The sequence below is a fragment of the Tiliqua scincoides genome, chromosome 4 (genome assembly GCF_035046505.1).
Source record: "Tiliqua scincoides isolate rTilSci1 chromosome 4, rTilSci1.hap2, whole genome shotgun sequence".
Taxonomy (NCBI): domain Eukaryota; kingdom Metazoa; phylum Chordata; class Lepidosauria; order Squamata; family Scincidae; genus Tiliqua; species Tiliqua scincoides.
In genome coordinates, this window is record NC_089824.1 from 3,446,278 (window position 1) to 3,468,208 (window position 21,931).

The 21,931-nt window shown below is 47.8% G+C and overlaps 1 protein-coding gene across 1 annotated transcript; it reads left to right on the forward strand.

The window, feature by feature from the left end:
• Positions 1–9,125: 9,125 nt before the first annotated feature.
• On the forward strand, positions 9,126–13,290 carry LOC136647551 (lymphocyte antigen 6E-like). The gene is made up of 3 exons (XM_066623161.1): positions 9,126–9,177; positions 11,211–11,336; positions 13,085–13,290. Exons 1-3 carry the CDS (start codon positions 9,126–9,128, stop codon positions 13,288–13,290), a joined length of 384 nt encoding a protein of 127 aa, XP_066479258.1.
• The last annotated feature ends 8,641 nt before the right edge of the window (positions 13,291–21,931 follow it).

The following is a 21,931-nucleotide window of genomic DNA, read 5'->3' on the forward strand; positions in this document are numbered from 1 at the left end:
TAAGGAGAGCCCAAATGGCTCAGACCAAGCTGGGTCCACTGAGTCCAGCCTTCTTTTCTTGTGGCCCCTGAGCCAGACAAGGAGCTTTAGGTGTTTTCTTGCTTCTGTAATGGTCTTCTTGATCATTGTTGGTGACAGGGTTTGGGGGGCCCCAGCAAAAGCACTGCATTGGTAGGGTGACCAGAAGTCCTCTTTTTCCAGGATATGTCCTCTCTTTTAACTTCATGTCCTGGAAAAGAACTTAAATGTCCTCCTTTTCCCTGCGAATGGGCCCCTGCAGGCAGCATATAACCTTCTTGTAAATTATACATTATAGATAATATTGTTTTAAATTTAATAATAAGTAATACAGTGTTTAAATTAGCCACATGAAATCAATATATGAGTGTTTTTAATAATAATAATAATAATAATAATAATAATAATAATAATAATAATAATAATAATAATACAGGTATTTATATACCGCCTTTCTTGGTCTTTATTCAAGACTTTATTCAAGTCTTTATACATTATAGGTAATATTGTTTTAAATTTAATAATAAGTAATACAGTGTTTAAATTAACCACATGAAATCAATATATGAGTGTTGTTAGCTTATATTTTGTCATGTCCTACATTTTTCTTGGATGTCCTACATTTTGGCATGCCTTGTCCTCTTTGCGGTTATGACAACTGGTTACCCTGTGCATTGGACACCCTGTGGGGCTCCTAGGGGTTGGTAGGAATTTTGTTTCTGTCACCGAAAGTGGCTGTGGATGGCGGTTTCTTCGCCTACCCCAAACTAGCAAGGGAGGATTGGTGTATTCAGGAGGTTTCATGCTTTATAAATTGGTCACTTATGGGAGCAATCCAAACCTGCACTGGAGCAGGCAAGCCAGGAGGCTTGCGCTTGCATCCAAGGCAGGTTTGTGGCCAGTAGCAGCTCAGCCAGAGGCAAGGGGAAGCTCTTCCCCTTAACCCTGGGTAAGGGCTACTGGCCCCAATGGGTCTCCTTGGACCTGCGCCACCTCTGGAAGTGGCGCAAGTCAGAGGAGAGCAGAGCGGCCTGAAGCCGCTCCATTCTCCCCCGGGATGGGGGTTGGGATCCAGCATAACTGCCGGGTCCCAGCCCTACCTCTGACTTCCCGCATGCCTGCCCCTGGGGCCGCCCATCGCCTGCCCTCCCCCCGCTCAGAAACATCCCCCTCCCTCCTCCTCTCTGCCCCCCCATGCCCACCTTTGCTGCTTGTGTTGGCGCAGGCACGCCGACACCAGTGGCTGTGGGGAAGCCGCCGTGAAGGCTTCTGTCAGCCTCCGCGCGTCGGCGCATCCAGATGTGCCGACGTGGCTTCCTTCCACAGAGGTGCAAACGTGCTTTATGGCACATTTGCAATCCTCCTGGGCCGGCCCAAGTCTCCTCCATAGGCCGGCCCTATGTTTAATAAGGTGGCCCAACTCAAGGCACAGTCTGGTGTCTTCATTGAGGGGTGTTAGTGTAAATAGAATACCAGATGCAGGGAAGTGGCAGCTATGTGCAAGTATCTTGTGGTCTTGTGTGCTCCTGGAGGCATCTGGTGGCATCTGGAGATACAGGAAGCTGGACTAGATGGGTTTTTGCCCTGATCCAGCGGGGCTCTTCTTATGCTCTTATGGCCCTGGACAGTGCATTGGGCATAAGAACATAAGAAGAACCCTGCTTTATCAGGGGGAGTGTGAGCCTCCACTGGCAGTGTGGTGTGCCTTACCAATTGTCAAAAAGTTGATGGTGTCCTTGACCATTTTAGTGCCCTGTCAGTGTGCTGTGAGATGAAAGAGGTTGAAAATCTCAGCTCTAGAGCAAGGAACTTGCTTTCGGTCCCATGGATCCCATCCCTCTTCCACTGAAAATGATTTGGGACCCATCTCTTGGGCTGGCAATGTGACTAATTGCCCCCTCCAGGAAGGAGCAGCCATGAGTCTGGAATTTGTGCCTAATTAGCACTTGGATGGAATGTGGGGCAGGAGGTGTGGTCTGAAAGTTGGGCTGCCACCTTGCCTGAAAAAGGTAAGCAGGATCAGTTTCGGTCTCGCCTTGGGAGGGTGGCTAGAATGCCTCTGACTGGGCTTTGTGGAGGAGTGTGGACTGCAGAGCAGTCAGCTGGCAAGACATGGACAACATCTTGATAACCCAGCTGAGGTTTGATTTGCGGCTGCCTATGGAAGCTTGGAAGGCAAGAGTTGTGCAGTCAGGACAAGTCTGCACTAGGAAGGGAAACTTCTGGAGAAATGGAGGGCTCTATGGGTTTCTCGCATAGAATAACATGTGTAAAAACCCCATCTTGAAGTAAAAACCCCGTTTTGAGCCTGCCTGTGTAAATCACCTTGAGTCTTTGAGAAAGAAAGAAAGAAAGAAAGAAAGAAAGAAAGAAAGAAAGAAAGAAAGAAAGAAAGAAAGAAAGAAAGAAAGAAAGAAAGAAAGAAAGAAAGAAAGTTGTGCTATTAGCGATGGAGAGGAAAATGTATGTGCAGGTTCATCTCCAGGTTTGAGGATCCTTTTTCCTCATGTGAGCCTAGCAGCCCCTGCCCCAGTGGAGAGTTGGAGGAACCAGAGAAGTCCCCCCTCTCAGTGATCTCAGAGGAGTGAAGGTATTCGGTCTCTCAGGTGTGCTACATGCCCAGGTGTCTTGGCTTTGAGGGGGAAAGTCTCATTAGGAGATGAGTGATAGAAGCCCTTAACCAGGAGGAGGGGCAGTTATAAGAAATCTCTCTCTTTTGTTTTTTGTCTCTCTTTTGCACAGTTCACTCCATGTGGTGCTACAAATGTGAAAAGGAGCCTTCCAACTTCAACTGCCTCAGGCCTGCCAAGTGTGCAGAAACAGCCCAGTATTGCATCACGACAACACAGATTTTAGGCAAGATGCTTTTCTGTCTCTCCAAAGCTCTGGCTTTCGAGTGGGGGGTGGGGGGTGGAGGTCTCTAATGTAGCTGGATGCTGGTCAGTGGTGCCTTTTTCCAGAAAATGGCCTCAGGACAGTTTACAAGGCTAATGTGTCTCTGAATTCCCCAGAGGCTAATAAAGATTAAAGAAGGTTGATCAAGAGAATGGAAGGGGGAATTGGGGAGTTTATCCTCTGACTCATCCACAGACCAATTTTTTTTTTTAAAGCTTTCAATCATATTTGCAGCAGGTCCTTGTGATGGCAATATTGTCCATTTTGCCCTTCTTACGGGCTGAAGAGCCTCTGGTTACAAGATGGTGGCTTGCGACAGTCCTGCAGTGTGGTGCATTGTTAAAGTTGCAGGTCAGAGGTGGAACTGAGGCTGCCCAGTTTCCAGCCAAAAATCTGAGGACATTTAACAGGTTGCTGCAAAGGTCATTCCATTTAAATTGCCTCCTCAAGCACTCAGCTGGATGCTGAGCCCATGAGCTACATGATTTGCATGTGGATATGCCATATCTAAAGCTAGGATTAAGAATATTACCTAATGACATACAACCTGAACCAGAAACAGCAAACACTCCTGTCTAATTGGCTGTGTTTCTGGAAGAGTTGCAGGGGAGCAGGAGGGAGGTGGTGAACATTGATGCCCCAACACCTCAATGCTACAATCCTGTATCTGTCCATTGTATTCTATGGGCACTTCCCACTTCCTCTGTAGGGAAGGAAGGAATTCACACACACAGAGGAATCTGTAAGTTTCATCCCCTGGGAATTGCCCTGTGATGCTGATTGTCGCATACTTACGGGGGTTTGGGGTGCTCAGAGTTCTTGGTTCTCAAACCCTAAAGCCCTCAAGGCCCCCCTGTTCAGCAGTACTGCCACCACCCTGTATGTGCCAGCATCTCAGTCCAGGGACACTGAGACCCTCTAGGCTGAAATCTATCCTTGTAGGTACTGAGCGCTTTTTCCACTTAAAGCTTCCGTCCTCAAGTTACTAGACCTCAATGAGCACTTGGTAGCTTGCTGAACGGCTAGGCAGGATTCTGAACCTTTGTCCCCAACAGACAATGAAACAACTTAGTAAAAGAGATTTCTGCTTATTAAATACATAAGGTTACATAAAGTTACATAAGGCAGCAAATGCTAGAGGCATAAACATCTAGGAAACATATCGGCAATAAAATAACAAAACTAGCTGGCTATCTCTATTATTCCCTAACTCTCACCTGGGTCAGCTTCTCTTCTAGATTTGTTTTTTAGCTCCAGGCTACCTGTGAGGCCAGATGCCCATGGTGGACAAAACTCACAGCGTGCAGGATGTTGCACCCAAAACGTCTGTCCCAGCAGGCCCCCCAGCACCCCCTTGGGTCTCCTTTTTTATACTTCTTAGGCTAATAGTACTGAGGTGACTTTGGGCTGTCCAATCAGGGACTTTTGGGGACAGAACTTTCCAGAAGCGGCTCTTGCTAGCCCTCCTAGTTCTTACCCCTCCTACTGGGGATCCACAGCTGCCCTTTGTCAGCTTGATAGGCGCTGCTCTGTCTGCAAAGGTGTTACATTCTCACCTTCCATTGAGTTGTAAATCTGGTTGGCTGTTGTTTACTCACATCCTTGCAGCTAGGAACTGCAAGCCACTTTTCTGTTACTGGCTTAGTTTGGTTCAGGCTCTACATGCTACTAGGCCTAAACTGTACATCTTCACGACACTGATCTTTCCTAGGTGTGGAGGGGAAACAACCTCACCCAGAGCCAGAGAAGACTTGTGTATTCTCCTTGCAGAGGGAGGGCAGAGATCCCCTTTTGGCTCTGAATAACAAGCCACATTTGGGGGTGCAGGTTTTTAAATTGCTCTTTAATGTTCTCTTCCAGGTAACGGCAGTCAGTACCAGCTGAGCAAGGGTTGTTCAGATGTCTGCCCTGACACCAGGGTGATTCTGAGAGCAGACGAGCCTGCTACCAAATGCTGTGACTTTTCCTTCTGCAATGTTAGTGGGGCCACCAGCGTGAAAACCAGCATGGCGGTGACGGCTCTGGGGGTCTTGGCCAGTTTCTTCTACATCTTTCGATCGGGATTGTGATGTGGTGTCAGAGGCATATCCGGGGAAAATGGCGCCCATGGCAAGCACTGAAATTGCACCCCTACCAAAGCACCTGGAAGCCATCTTTTGGATAATGTTACCATAATATCAAAATATAAGTCAAACTCATTAAACTTTTTATTAAACTTCAGTGATAATGCAGTCATGCTTGCACAAACTCATTGCAGTTCCTCTTCCAGCACCTTGGTGATGTCACCCCTTCCTGGGTCAGTAGTGTTTACTGCATACCAAACACATTTTACTGTTCAAAAACACATTATGCTTTGTTTAAGGCAGCTTCATATGTTCCACATTGATCCACTAATCCCACCATTTGGCTTTGATACTCTTTTCTCAATGGAGGCATTTTGTGAGGATGATTGTTACTGTCTTACTGAGTCAGTGTCCCTGGCACACACCTCCCCACCCCCGCAGTTTTGGGGGATAAGATAACTGAGAGTACATACAGAAGATTGAAAAGAAGAAGAGGCAAGAAGGGCAAAAGCCCAAGAGTGACTGGGTTAGATGTTTCAGGCAGCAGCATTTGCACACTTGAACCAGAATCCTGACTGCTGAGCTCAATCACTGACATTCTCTAAAATTGACTATTGCGACAGTTAGAACAGAGAAAGGAAAATAATTATTTACTCAGCATGTAGTTGGTCTATGGAACTCCTTGCCACAGGATATGGTGATGGCATCTGGTCTGGATGCCTTTAAAAGGGGATTGGACAAATTTCTGGAGGAAAAATCCATCACGGGTTACAAGCCATGATGTGCATGTGCAACCTCCTGATTTCAGAAATGGGCTATGTCAGAATGCCAGATGCAAGGGAGGGCACCAAGATGCAGGTCTCTTGTTGTCTTGTGTGCTCCCTGGGACATTTGGTGGGCCGCTGTGAGATACAGGAAGCTGGACTAGATGGGTGAAAATATTGTGAAAATATTCTTGTAATATTGCAATATTCTTGCAATATTCTTTATTGCAAAGCAGGATATAAATGTTCTTACTACTACTACTACTACTACTACTACTACAAATAATAATAATAATAATAAAACTGCAGCTTCAAATGTTCGTTTTCAGCAGAGAATGTAAAACTGTTCATGTGCACATAAAATCCAATGCGCAAGAAGTGAAACAATCACAGGAAATTGACTGTGTGCTTTTAGTGTCTGCCGTTGGGCTTTCTATGCATGCAGGTGACATTCACAAGGTCCTTCCCCACAAGTGCATTCAGGGCTGGTGGGATGGGGGGAGGGCTGGCATGCCAGGTGGGACTGCCCCTTCCATGCAGTGAGTTGGATCAGGTGCATTGTGTGGTTGGGCCCAGAGCAGATCACTTGGAACAAAATGCTATATATGTACAATGCTGGGTCGTTCAGTTTCTATTCTTGACTTTCTCATACCTTGGCCCAGTTGCACCTGCACCGATAATCTTGATCAGACTCTCGCTGGAACTGAGATCAAGCGGGGGCAGATCTTTCCCCACCATTATTCCCCAGTCAGAGCCAACTTCCCAGGCCAGGACTGGACCCAGAGACTCTGTTAGGACTTGTTGCCTCTTTATTGCCTCTCTTGGAGCCAAGTTTCACTCCGACACATGTTGGAAAGGAGATCTCCAGGTGCATTCTCACCCTGTAGCAGGAATGCTGGGCAGATTTAAAGAAGCGGCCTCACTCTTACATCTCATGCAGCGTTTCTCAGCGAGACTCCAGGTGGAAACAATTTCAGGTTCACTTTGCCCACCAGGGCTTCGAAGCAGATGGGTTGGACAACTGTGAAAGTTCTGTAACAGTTTCACATTGCATTATATATTTTTTCATTGATTTAATGTGAGAATATATATCCTGCTTTTCAGTATTTCTACTTACAAATAATATCACGTTGATGTTAGTTTGCTGCAGCAAAATGGGGTTTGGTGAAACGCTTTGAAACGGAATGGCACCTTTACTTATTTGGAGAGTTGGAACCTTCCCTCATCACAGGAACAATTAATGAGGCGGGTGATGACCATAAATATACATCAACAGCATTTTCACTCCAAAGCGTCACCAATTTTAACGAGGCTTCCTTCTGAGTCCCTAGTAAGTGAGCAGAAGAGATGCTAACAGAGATTTATTCTTCACCTTTTTGTACTGCCCTTCCTCCATGGAGCTCAGGGCAATGTACATGCTTTCTTCCCTCCTTTTGACCTCGCAACAACCCTGTGAAGCAGGTGAGACTGAGCGATGCTGATTGGCCCAAGGTCACCCAGGAAGCTTCATGGCTGACCAGGATTTTGAATCTGGATCTTCCATGTCTTAGTCCAGCTCCCAAACCACTACACCTTCCTGGCTCACTACATCACCACATCATCCTGGCACATGATATAGTGGGATCGGCAAATGGGGTAGCCAAATGGGGGATAGCCGGCTCCAAGCAAAAGAGTTCCAAGCTACTTAGCAGAACCATCGCACAAGCCCAGCACATGGCTCCAGTGAGTTCCCTTAATTACTTAATCTGACGTCTGGAAGGATCTCAGCTTCACAAGTCCAAAAATGCACAAGAGTGGCAGATGAGGCAGGGGTGCGTGGGATGGATGGGTTCCTGGAACAATTCATCCTGAAGCGAGCTTGCTGGAACCATCAAGCCACCTCCCAGTAGAAAGACATAAGAAGGGGGAGAGACAGAGACACCTGTTTGACGGTGCTCACATGTTCCTCACATGTCTTCCCAAAGAAATCTGGGCTCTGGTGTCTGTCTCCATATCCGGTTGGACATTTTCAAGATACAGTCTTAACCCGACTTAACCTTTCTAGATTGTAGAAAACAATCTACATCATTTTATTATTATTTTATTATTGCATAAGTTATTCATTAATAAATGAATTTTTTTTTTAAAATAACCTCCAACATAATTGACTTTCTCCAACTGTTCTGGGTTTATATCACAATTGGACATTGACCATTTTTCTGTTTAGACAAGTTGGTGACTTGAAAACATGGAGTGGGGGGTGTGTGGTTTGACTAGAGCAGCAAGACCACTTCTGCCAATGCAGGCAGTCCACAATTAAAACACCCCTGACAGGTGATATCCAGCCTCTGCATAGAGACCTCCAGCTGCCACTTGTTCTGTCAGAATCTTCTGGATAATCAAGGGTTACTCCCATTTTACCCCGCAAGTGCTGAGACGACCCGGGGTTATGATTTCTGGGTATCGTTTTCTTCAGACGAGAGAGTGAGTGCCTCTTTTCATGTCCTTGAAATATTCCGGCTGCCTCCTGACTTTGAGCCAGCTCCAGCTTGCACCTGTCTGCCCAGAACTGCCTCTGTATCATAATTGTGTGAATATTTTTCAGTGTAGCGGGCGCCGTCCTGTGAATCCAGGAGTCTTGGGCTCAAGACCTTCCTTTACTGTAAGGGCACCAAGTGGCCAGGAGACCTGCAGCTCCTGAAACTCCTGGTTTTCTGAAGGCCAGGAGACCTTCAGAAAACCAACCACAGGTTGGTTTAACATTTAAACAGCACTTAACAGTACTTTCCATTATAGCCAACCCTTCTTTCCCTCTCTCAGTTAAACTCATCACAACCCTGTGAGGTACTTGAGTCTGAGAGACAGTGGCTGGCCTAGCCAGTGGCTAGTGGCTGGGCAGGGTCACCCAACCAACATTATGCTGGTGGAGATTATACCCCCCCCCCCACTCACATGCATAGAGCTGCAAACCCCACACCTGCAATTGAATTGTCCCTTCAGAAAACCCTCTCCAGGCATTCACCATATTTTGTCAGCATCTTAACCTGAGCAAGCTGGCTGTAAACATTCTTTTCCTTTCTAATCCTCCATTCTTTCTCCCTCTCAGTTTATTCAACACAACAGCCCTGTAAGGTAGCTTATCGGACTGGCCTAGAGAGAGGGCGGCTCCGTGTGATTTATGCCTTAGGATATTTCCACTTGGGACTCTCTACGCCTACTCAAATGACAGCACCTTACAGGCAGTTTCAATTATGTAGGACCTGCCCAGTTCTCAGTCTCATGTTTACCAACTCCCCAACCCTAAAATTAACGGGGACTTAGCAACCAGAGGGCAACACCTCCGAGGTATATAGCCATCTCCAGCAGCATCTAGTTATCCATTCTTGGCAGGAAGAACATCATAGCCATGAAGTCTTCATTTGTTGCCTTGCTGGTGATGGTCGCCTGCATGGAGAGAGGTGAGGCAGATTCAGGTTCCTCTTCGATTCAAAAAACCACCATGGAGAAGGAGGAGAAATGGAGGCCTCAAGGGGGATGTTTTTGATTGTTGCATTCGTGGAGGGATTATGGTGACCAAGGGAGCTGCCTGGTGGCAATTTTGGTGTTGTAGACACTGCCTTTCTTGGGTGCTTCTGACCCTCTGGGGAAGGTTTCAGGATAAGAATGAAAACAGAGCAAAGGTGGATCAGACCAAGGTGGGGCCATTGAGTCCAGCCTTCTGTTTCTGCGGCTGCTGAGACAGGAGCTTTAGGGACCCTACAAGCAGGGCATGAAGGCTACAGCCCTCCTCTGCGGTTCACCTTACAACAGCTGCACTGTGCAGGCCTCCTACCTGTGACCTGGCAGGTCCATTTGGATCACATGGTTAGTTGCCATCACTAGACCCACTCTTCTCCATGCATTTATTCCCCCCCCCCCCGGGAAAACCATTGCAGTCCAGCTGGTAGCAGCAAATTCTGCAATCAATTGTGCTTTATGTGGAGAAATCTTTTCGGTTGCATGTCCGGAATGCTCTATGCAGGAATCTAATGACAAAGGCTTGAGAAGGCAAATTCACTGAGGAAGGTTGGAGGGAAGCAGCCTTATGTCTAAGTGCTTGCTCCATGGGGATCCATAGAATCCATGGGCCTGCTCCATGGGGATCCATAGAAGAGAGGCACCAAGTGTTTTGTCTTGCAGATGAATTCGGTGTCAGGTTTCTGGATGAGGACCCAGTTTGTACTTCCACAGACCTGGGTTGGGGTGGAAATGAATGGATATCAGATCACATTCCTCTAAAGAGGCCTGCATGGGCAGCATCCTCCTGCTTTTGTTTTTGCTACTGTTTTTCAGTGCTGGAAGTGGCTTGGTGGGAACCTGGAGCGAAGGACTGCACTGCGCACCATGCAGTGAATACCTTGTATCAGGTGGCAGGTTGGAGAGAGGGCAGGCCAGTGCCCCAAACCCCACGCTCTGTCACACTCATACACTTAGGGGACCCATGTCCTGGTAGACTGTCTGATTGGCATGTTGCCAGCGCCCACCCCTGACGCCACCTGGGCTCTTGCTGACAGATCTATTGCAACTGGGCTTCTTTCCACAGCAGAGGTGTTGCTTTCTGTTCCATCCTCCCCACCTCACGCATATGCGCCTAACTGGGGTTCTGAAAGAATGTGGTGAACAGTCTTTGGCTACTAGCAACAAAGGGGAAAATCTGTGGGCAGGACCACTGCACTCTTGATGACAACCTTGGCACAGGAGCATAGCAAGCCCCCATCCTCTGTGCGAGTGGGAGGAAACAGAGCTGCCCTTGTCCTGTAGGCCCCTCCAATTCACAAATACTGAGCGTGATCTTCCCTACCTGTGAATGAAGGGGTGCTCTGCAGGGGCAGCTCCTTCTCCCACCTTTCCTATCTGCAAATGGGCTTCCTCCCATCACAGGAGTATCTGGGAGGAAGCCCACTTGAGGATGGGGAGGGTGGGTGATGGTCGTTTTAACAAATACAGTAAAAAACTGGACTTCTAAAAATTAAGATGACAGAGCACAATCCTAACCAGGTCTACTCAGATGCAAGTCCTATTTTGTTCAGTGGGGCTTACTCTCAGGAAAGGGTGGTTAGGATTGCAGCCACAATGTCACCCGTTACTCAAGCATAGCAGACCACATTTCCAGTAATCATCACTGACACTGGACATGTGGCCAAATGGAAGGATCTTTGCTTCTCTAAGAGGCTCAGGTTCTGGCTTTGATGAACTGCAGGAACTGGTCTTGAAGCAGCCTCTGAGAAGGCCCCTCCATGTGACCTAACTCACTTCTTAGCATTGTAAAGAGATGCGCTCGCCGGGTTATTTCAGAGAGGTGACGGTATACAGAATCTCAGATGTGCTATGTGCCCAGGTGCCTTGGCTTTGTGGGGAAAGTCTCATTAGGATATGACTGACAGGGGCCCAAAACCAGGAGGAGGAGCTGTACAAAATCTCTCTTCTGTTTTTCTGTCTCCCTTGTGCACAGGTCACTCCTTGCTGTGCTACCGGTGTGAAAATGAACCTTCCAACTGGAACTGCCTCAGGGTTGTCAAGTGTGCAGAAAATGACAAATATTGCCTCACGACCACAACGACTCCATCCCAGATACATGGTATGCGCAATCTTTCACAGAAAGTTCTGGCTCTCCAGTGCAGGGTGGAGCTCCCTAATGTAGCTGAAAGCTGGTCAGTCATGGAGGGAGCTGGGAGGTGGTCTCCATTGGGTTTGGTCAAAGGATCTGTTTGTAAAATTAGAACTCAACCATGGAGCAAATGAAAGGAGGACAGGTTAAAAGTGCCCCTTGGCAGGTGCAGAGCAGATGTCCCTTGGCATGCTTCCAGAAGAGGGGGCAGTTCCAGGAAGGCTACAGCTTTGTCATTTATTCTGCTACCCAGAAAGCATAAGGTTGAAGAGACTGGAGGCTGGGAAAGCAAGGCACTGAGTGAGAATGGAGAAAAACTGGGCACAGATTGCAGTGCACCCAATACAGGCAGTCTCACCTGTCTAGAATGCCAATCATTGACTAATTATTTCTTTATTTATATACAGTACTATTTTTTATCATAGACCCATGGCAGTTTACATAGGCAGGCTGAACGTAAAACCCATTTCCCAATGAGGTTTTTCCAATTGTTTTTCCATGAGAAAACCTCATAGACCTTCCATTTCTCCAGATGTTTCCCTTCTTGGTGCGGTCGTCATCCCGGCTGCTGACTTTTTGCTCTTTTCCAAATTCTCTCGAGCTTAGAAGACAAATACGTTGTTGAATCTTCAGAGGCTAAAGAAAGACTAAAGAAGGTTGATCAAGAGATTGGAAGGGGGGGAGTTTTATCCTCACATTGATAGATCTTATATTTTAAAAGTCATATTTAGATTTTTAAAAGCTTTCAATCATTTTTACATATGCCACCAGGATGCAGGTCTCTTGTTGTCTTGTGTGCTCCCTGGGGCATTTGGTGGGCTGCTGTGAGATACAGGAAGCTGGACTAGATGGGCCTATGGCCTGATCCATTGGGGCTGTTCTTATGTTCTTAACTACAATTCCCAGGAAGCCTTGGAGGTCTCTTGTTATCTGGTGTGCTCCCTGGGGCATTTGGTGGGCCGCTGTGAGATACAGGAAGCTGGACTAGATGGGCCTATGGCCTGATCCAGTGGGGCTGTTCTGATGTTCTTAACTACAATTCCCAGGAAGCCTTGCAGGTCTCTCGTTATCTGGTGTGCTCCCTGGGGCATTTGGTGGGCCGCTGTGAGATACAGGAAGCTGGACTAGATGGGCCCATGGCCTGATCCAGTGGGGCTGTTCTTATGTTCTTGCCTGATCTTGGAGCTCAGATCTACCAGCTGGATAGATCTGGGCGCCCATTCCAGCTAATCTTGCCAGCGCCTTGCCCACTGGGCATTCCCCTGGCATCCAGTTTTGCTCCCCGGTCCAGCGACTGCCCTTCCCTGCTGGCAGACAATTTGGGATGGGGGGGCACGCGCCCATGGCCTTCCCTTTGGTCTGCCCTGTGAGATGGAAAGAGCCCATTTTTAAAAGAAAGCTGCAATCCAGGCGAGCTGATGGGCAAGGCGGGCGTTGTGTGGGCTGCCTAAAATTCACCAAAATCCTGCTGAGCCAGAACACAGAACCACTTTAAGACAAGGCCTCTGTGTGGCAGAAGAAGAAGGAGACGTGAACTGCATGGGTGTGAAGGGCAGAATGCCAAGAAAGCAGTGGGGGTGGGGGGTGGGAGAAACTCACACTGAGTCAAGCAAGGAGAAGACGTTTGTGTTCTTGGCAAAGCAGGAGAGCTGGATTGCACTTTTCTGCTCCAGGCTTCTTGTAGTGTCTAACGGTTCTATTGAAATGTTCTTCTTCAGGTACCACTGACTACAGGATATACAAGGGATGTTCTCAGATTTGTGCTGACCCCAAAGTGGACGTGAGCCAGGGAGGTGCATCTACAAAATGCTGCACTACAGACCTCTGCAACTTCAGTGGGGCCACTAGCGTCAAAACCAGCACGGCGGTGATGGCTCTGGGAGTCTTGGCCAGTTTCTTCTACATCTTCCGATCAGGGTTGTGAGGTTGGGTGGAGAGGAAGGAAAGAGGGATGCTAAAGGAGAAGCACGCTTGACCTGATTGGACCAGCACAGCCTCCCAGACAGCCCGTCCTCCCGGGGCGCTCCCTAGCACAGGTTAACATGATTGAATGCACCTGGGATGATATTCTCTCTCTTGCTGCTGCTTCTCCTAGCAGGTCAATGTCATTGTAACCTTCCTGTTTCCTTGAGCTGAGTAGCTGGTTGGCTTCTTCAACATTTCTCAAACTGTGGGTCCCATTGGCACCGCTGTGCCAGTGCTGGAAAGCACTGATATAAGGGTTAGGATTGCACCTTAATGTATGTTGTTTCAAATTATAAAAAATTCAGGAGTGGGCTATGAAATGGGCTATGTCAGAAGGCCAGATGCAAGGGAGGGCACCAGGATGAGGTCTCTTGTTATCTGGTGTGCTCCCTGGGGCATTTGGTGGGCCGCTGTGAGATACAGGAAGCTGGACTAGATGGGCCTATGGCCTGATCCAGTGGGGCTGTTCTTATGTTCTTAGTGCGTCAAGACATGAAGGTTTCAGTCTGGCACTGCATATATAGTCTTCCAACACTACTTGTATTTTTATTTCATATTTGTCTGTTTGCTTATTCAACCTTTAGATATGCATTATAAAATAAAAGTAGATCCGACCTTTTCTGGCCTAGATGTGAAGCTTTCTTGTTCTCTGTATAATTGAGAAAAATAATCCAACTTTACTGCAGGTAATCTTGATAATTGCTACATAGGGATTCTTTAATGGCAAAATCTTGCCTTGTGCTCATAAGCTACTAAACCACTTATTAATTTCATCTTATTTTTATTCCATCATTTAGCATTTACAAATTTGAAGCTAGCAATTATAACTGGTAGTGAGTTATTGCCAATATCAAAAATCTGGAAGTGAGGCAGGGCCCTGAAGTCGGGGGGGGGGGGGGAAATGCAGCAGTGGCCCCAAATGATCTGAGACCAATCTTTGCCACCCGTCGTCCTGAGAAAAAAAAGCAAAAAGCTGGAAAAACAGCATCTATTTTTTTTTTTTTTAGCAACCTGACAACATTCTCTGCACTGAACAAGGAACTGGGGGACATCCAACAAGGTACCAAGCAGCAGAAACAGAGCTGCAGCCTTGCTTCCATTTTCAGGGCTGTTGACCTTTTTGGTCTTCCAGTACTCAGGGAGAGCTATATGGGGGAGTCTCACTTATCTCCAAAGGAGGCAGCTGGCAACTCACTAGGACTATTTCCACACTAGCAACACACCCTCCTAACAAGGCACTCAGGGATGTTGGCATAAGATCACCCCATTTTGTCCTCTATACCAGTGCACCTACAGCTGCATAAAGACCCATGTAGTCCAGCTTCTCGTGTCTCTTTGCCCTGGCCCAGCAGATGTCTCAGGGAGCACACAAGACAATAAGAGACCGGCATTCTGTTGTCATTCCCTTGCATCTGGCATTCAGAGATAGGCTACCTCTAAAACCAGGAAGTTGCACATGCCCATCAAGTCTTGTAACCTGTGATTGACTTTTCTTCTAGAAATCTGTCCAATCCCCTTTTAAAGGCATCTAGGCCAGATGCAATAATCACATCCTGTGGCAAGGAATTCCACAGATTAGTTACATGCTGGGTAAAGAAATACTTTTTTTTTGTCTGTTCTAATTCTCCCAACACTCAACTTTAGTGGATGTCCCCTGGTTCTGGTGTTGTGTGAGAGGCAAAATTATGCATTATAAAATAAATGGTTATAAATTTATCCACTCCATTCATCTCCTGCATAATTTTCTATGTCATTGTGTCCTCCCTCAGGTGCCTTTTTTCTAGACTAAAGAGACCCAAACACTATAGACTTTCCTCATAAGAGAGGTGCTCCAGCCCAGTCATCATTTTGGTTGCTCTCTTCTGCACCTTTTCTAGTTCCACTATGTCCTTTTTGAGATTTGGTGACCAGGACTGTACACAATACTCCAGATTTTACAACTCCTTCTGCCGAACCTGGAGATAGCAGGTGGCCATCAGAATGTATGAAAGCCATTGGGTCATAGTCCTATATTAGGCCCTCAACTCTGCACTGGCCCAGTCACACTTGCATCGACAATCTTAATCAGACTCTAGCTGGGACAGAGATGAAGCAGAGCCAGTTCTTTCCCCACCATTGCTGTTTGTCTCGTGCCCACTGTCAGAGCACCTCCCTGAGACGGAATTGGACCCAGAGACTTCCTGTTAGGACTTGTTGCCTCTTCATTACCTCAATCAGAGCCAAGTTTCACTCCAGCACATGTTGGGAAAGGAGATCTTCAGTCTGGATTCACACCCTGTAGCAAGAATGCTGGGCGGATCTAAAGAAGCAGCCTCACTCTCACACCTCACGCGGTGTTTCTCAGCAAGTCTCCACAGTGCATGATTCCCCCCCCCTTCCTTTCCTTTCCAGCCCACAGCTTCATCCCCCTTTCAGCTGAACTCACAACCACCACATGAGGTACTTGAGCCTGAGAGAGTGGGACTGGCCTAGGAACAGGGTCAGCCAGTGAATTTCATGGCTGTCAGGATTTGAACTCACAGCCTAACCAGAACAGCGCACTGGCAGATGCAGTTAACTGGGACCTGCTCACTCCCATTGGCACAACGCTTGCCATGCATTCAGAGTGCTCAAGCTGACCAGGAGCTAAACAACACACTGCCACGTGTTCTCAATGTGCATCCAAGTGCTGACAATGGCAGGGTTTCCGTGAGCCTGAAATTCTAGCCTGAAATCTGGTTCACTCTCCAGCAAGGACAGACATTGATTTTCTTAATTCCAGCAATACCAAGCACCGGTGGTGTAGCCGGAGGGGGGCGTGGAGCACTCAGGCTGGCAGCGCGGCGGGCAAGCGGCCCCTCCCTTCGAAGCCATTCGGCTCCAAAGCCATGGCTGCGAAGGGAGGGGCCGCTTGCCCGCCGTGCTGAGGCTCTCCGCCAGACTAGGTGCTCCGCCCCCCTCCAGCTACGCCACCGTCAAGCACCTCCTCTGTGTTATGCCATTGAGGTTGCTGTGTGACTCTATATGCAGGGCCAGGGAATTGCCCAGTCTGCTCTTGTGTCCATGTGTAATTGCCCCTGGAAATGTTAGCAACCCACACCCCATTTCCACAGGGACACTGCCCAACTCTCACGCAGGCTGCGTATTCTGAACTCCCAACCCTAAAGGTACTGGGTTCACATCAACAAAAGGGAAACACCTCTGAAGCTTTAACCACCCCCAGCAGCATCTAGTTCTCCATCTTGGCAGACTTCAGGGAACAACTTTGTAGCCACGAGGCCTCCGTTTGTCGTCTTGCTGGTGGCCATTGCCTGCGTGGAGCGAGGCAAATCCAGGTTCCTCTTTGATTCCTCACAACGACTGAGGAGGAGGAGGAATGGAGAACTCAAGGGGTGTGTGTGTGTGTGTTTTCAATCACTGCATTTGAAATGACTAAGATCAAGGGAGCTGCCATTTTGTGTCTACTTACAGATGCTGCCTTGGATGCTTCTGATCCCCTGTGGGATGTTTTAGGAAAGGGCATCAGGGACAGGGAGAGTCCAGATAGCTCAGAGCAAGCTGGGTCCACTGAGTCCAGCCTCCTGTTACTGCGGCCACCCCGACAGACACTTTAGGGATCCCACAAGCAGGGCACAAAGGCCACAGCCCTCCTCTGCGGCTCACCCTCCCGCAACTGCACTGTGCAGGCAGGCATCCTACCCATGACTCTGACAGGTCCGCTTGGCTCACACGGCTAGTTGCCATCACTAGACCCACTCTGCTTCATGCATTTGCCTCCCCCCCTTTGAAAGCCATTGCAGTCCACCTGCCAGCAGCAAATTCTGCTATCAATTGTGCTTTATGTGTAGAAATCTTGGCAGTTGCACGTCCCAAACGTTCTACCCAGGAATCTAATGACAAAAGCTTCAGGAGGCAAATCCAGGGAGGAAGCTTGGAAGGAAGCAGCATTGTGTCCAAGCGTTGTGTCCGCTCTATGGGGATGTTTTGTCTGGCATATGAACTGAGGGTCCAGCTTCGGGATGAAGGCCCAGTTGGCATTTCAAAACTGGGCTTGGATTAGGGTGCATATGAATTCATCTGTGCTCATTTTGTCTCAGTGGCTTAGCATGGAAAGTTGGCAACCTTCAGTATCAAAAGACTATGGTATCGTGCTCTGAAAGCATGGGAAGTATTTTCTTGCTTTCATAATGGTGTTCTTGGTCTGTGCTGGTGCCAGGTATAATTTTGGTACAAAATTATGCAGGGGATGGACAGAGTGGACAGGGAGATGCTTTTTACACTCTCACATAATACCAGAACCAGGGGACATCCACTAAAATTGAGTGTTGGGCGGGTTAGGACAGACAAAAGAAAATATTTCTTTACTCAGCGTGTGGTCGGTCTGTGGAACTCCTTGCCACAGGATGTGGTGCTGGCGTCTAGCCTAGACGCCTTTAAAAGGGGATTGGACAAGTTTCTGGAGGAAAAATCCATTACAGGTTACAAGCCATGATGTGTATGTGCAACCTCCTGATTTTAGAAATGGGTTATGTCAGTACGCCAGATGCAAGGGAGGGCACCAGGATGAGGTCTCTTGTTATCTGGTGTGCTCCCTGGGGCATTTGGTGGGCCACTGTGAGATACAGGAAGCTGGACTAGATGGGCCTATGGCCTGATCCAGTGGGACTGCTCTTATGTTCTTATGTTCAGGTTTTGGGCCCCTGGGAAAAGGCACTGCTTTGGACACCCCGTGGGGCTCCTAGAGGCTGGCCCTTGATGACACACTGGGCAAGTGGCAGGTTGGGGGAAGGGGAAAGCTGGCAGCTGGTGCCCTGAGCCCTGCATCCACCTGCCTGCCCGGAGGTGGTGCTTATGCTCTTTTCATACTTCACTGTGTAGGAGGAGGATGGAGAAGCTGACCTTCCCCTGTTGCAGTTGATTGCTGCTGGCATCACTGCTGTTTCCGCTTGGAGGAAATGCTGGGAGGTTGCATTGCAGGTGGGTGGGGGCAGGTCCCTGCCCATATGCGCCCCCCTGGTGAGCACCACCAGGTGTAGATGGTGCACACATCAGGGCTGCATGCTGTGTGCGCGCACCCGCAATATGGTGTATGCATGGAATCTACCCACGTGCAGATTGGAATAGGGGGTTTGTTTGTGGAATGTGGGGGCAGCAGACTGGGAGGAGCGTTCAAGGAGTGGTTCAGTACAGGCCACATGTGCCAGGTTGGCCAACGGTCAACCTGGCCAAGCTCTGATGCCAGCCCTGCTCTTGGTCTCTTGCTCACAGATCTATTACAAGCAGGTTTCTCTCCAGAGCAAGGAAGTGCTCTCAGTCCTGTTCTTTGAATCCCACTGCCATTGAAACCGATTCGAGACACACCCCTTGGGCTGGCTGTTGGCTAACTGTTCCTAACTAAAGGGTGCAGCCCGGAGTCTGGAATTTGCACCTAATTAGAACTTGGAAGGAATGTAAAGTGTTGTGCTATTAGCCAAGGAAGGGAAACCAGATCAGCTGCTGTTCCCAGGCTCCCCTTCCCCAATTCAAAGATTCACAGAAGAATAACCCTTCCCATCGCTGAGTGGAACTAGACAACAGCAGCCAGACAACTGTGGGGCTTGACAACAGAGCTATTTCTCTCACCCTTCTCATCTGCAGATGGGCTTCCTCCCATCACAGGAACCTCTGGGAAAAAAATCCACTTGTGACTAGGGAGGGTGGGAGGAGGATATGCCCCTGCGGAGACCACCTGCATTCACAGATAGTTTTATTTTAGACTTTACTGTATGTTGTTTTGGTTTACAGAAAAATGGAATAAGGACATTTTAAATAAATACTGTACAATCTAAAAATCATGATGATGCGTCACTCCATTACTCAAGCACAGTTCCTATTATCATAGATGGTTTGATTTTTTCTGTAAACCACTTTGTGAACTTTCCATTAAAAAGTTAATAATTAAAAATAATAACAATCATCACTTGCATGGACATGCGGTCAAATGGAAAGATGTTGTTTAAAACATAATTTAACATGGATTAAAACACACTGTAGGATCAAGTTTGTAGGGACTTAGGCCGCAATCCTAACCAATTTTCCAGCACTGACATAAGGGCAATGTAACTCCGAGGTAAGGGAACAAACATTGCCTTACCTTGAGGGGGCCTCCATGACTGCCCCCCCAACTGCAGGATGCCGCACATGCCCCACTGGCACAGCTATGCCAGTGATGGAAAGTGGGTTAGGATTGCGCCCTTAAAGACTTAAAAACTCAAGCAGCAAGTTAAATTATGTTTTAAAATAATCAGCCACAAAAGCCTTAGTATGTTTGGAAAGATCTTGCTTTGTTTCTCCAAGATGCTCTGGCTTTGATGAACTATAGCAGGGGTGCTCAATAGGTGGATCGCGATCTACCGGTAGATCGCAAGGCAAAATGAGTAGATCGGGGAGCCCTGTCTCTCCAAACTGTTAATATGTCAGTTTCATCTAGTGACTAGACGAAACTGACATATTTAGCTGACACTAAACTGACACTGAAACTGACACTTTAGCTGCTCTTCAGGCATGCAGCAACAAAACTGACGAAACTGACTAGACTCCAGCAGGGGCTCCATACATTAAAGGGGGTGTCTGTCAGATGCTTCCTTCCCCCCTGGTAGATCTCTGGGCCTTGCTGGGTTTCAAAGTAGCTCTCGAGCCAAAAAAGTGTGAGCACCCCTGAACTATAGGATCCTGGTCTTGATGTAGCTACTGACATATCTGTAAATACGCCACTGTGATGGCAGTACAGTACATTTTCCATAATACCGACTGAGGAGCCTCTGGTTTATAACAACCCTGCAATTTGGTAAATTGTTAATGTTGCAGGTCAGAAGGAGAGCTGAGACTGCCCAATTTCCAGCCAAAAATCCGAGGACACCCTTCAGGTTGCAGAAAGCTCATTCAGAACGAGTCATTCCACTAATGGACAGGTCGATGAAAGTATCGACCCAATGTGCGGCGGCAGTGAAGGCCAATTCCATGCTTGGGATCATTAGGAAGGGTATTGAGAACAAAACGGCTAGCATTATAATGCCGTTGTACAAATCTATGGTAAGGCCACACCTGGAGTACTGTGTCCAGTTCTGGTCGCCGTATCTCAAAAAAGACATAGTGGAAATGGAAAAGGTGCAAAAGAGAGCGACTAAGATGATTACGGAGCTGGGGCACCTTCCTTATGAGGAAAGGCTACGGCGTTTGGGCCTCTTCAGCCTAGAAAAGAGACGCCTGAGGGGGGACATGATTGAGACATACAAAATTATGCAGGGGATGGACAGAGTGGATAGGGAGATGCTCTTTACACTCTCACATAATACCAGAACCAGGGGACATCCACTAAAATTGAGTGTTGGGCGGGTTAGGACAGACAAAAGAAAATATTTCTTTACTCAGCGTGTGGTTGGTCTGTGGAACTCCTTGCCACAGGATGTGGTGCTGGCGTCTAGCCTAGACGCCTTTAATAGGGGATTGGACAAGTTTCCGGAGGAAAAATCCATTACGGGGTACAAGCCATGATGCGTATGTGCAACCTCCTGATTTTAGAAATGGGCTATGTCAGAATGCCAGATGCAAGGGAGGGTACCAGGATGAGGTCTCTTGTTATCTGGTGTGCTCCCTGGGGCATTTGTTGGGCCGCTGTGAGATACAGGAAGCTGGACTAGATGGGCCTATGGCCTGATCCAGTGGGGCTGTTCTTATGTTCTTATGTTCAATGCCTTCCCAGGTGAAATCAAGCACTCAGTTGAATGATGAGCCCTTCATCATCCTGCCTGGAGGGCATATCATAACTTTTAGGGTTTCCAAACTGAAAAAAAATAACTCTTTATGGCATAAGACCTGAAGCAGGGAAGGCAAACCTGTAAATTTCATGCTCCAAAAATTGAACCACGACTGTGGTCTTTCCTAGCTCTGTGGCCACCTCTGTGAGAGGTAAAGAGCGCATGATCACTGCTGCCATTTCATGTCAATCCCAACTCTGTCTTCTCTTATTGGATAGGAGAATGGAAAGTGAGAGCAGGAGACTCTTTTCACAGAACTTTTGCAGCTTGCTTGTTTTCGCTCAAATCACTCTCAAATCACCAGTTGTGTCCAGCTAAAGATTCCTCTTCTTTTCTAAAAAAAGCTGCCATCTTGGTCAGCTGATTGGCAAAATGGGCACTGGGTGGGCTGCCTAAACTCTACTAAAGTCCTGCTGAGTTGGCTGATATGGCCACTTTAAGGTGGGCCTTCTGTGTGGCAGGAGGAGCCTTGTTCTGCATGGGTGTTAAGACTGGACAGGCTTGCATGTAGCCAGAACTCTGCACTGGGGCTCCTCAGAGCTGGTTGAACCATTCTGAGAAGTGTGCAAAGCTGCTCATTTGGAGTATTCTAGTTTCATAAGAACATAAAAACATAAGAACAGCCCCACTGGATGAGGCCAAAGGCCCATCTAGTCCAGCTTCCTGTATCTCACAGTGGCCCACCAAATGCCCCAGGGAGCACACCAGATAACAAGAGACCTCATCCTGGTGCCCTCCCTTGCACCTGGCATTCTGACATAGCCCATTTCTAAAATCAGGAGGTTGCACATATGCATCATGGCTTGTAACCCGGAATGGATTTTT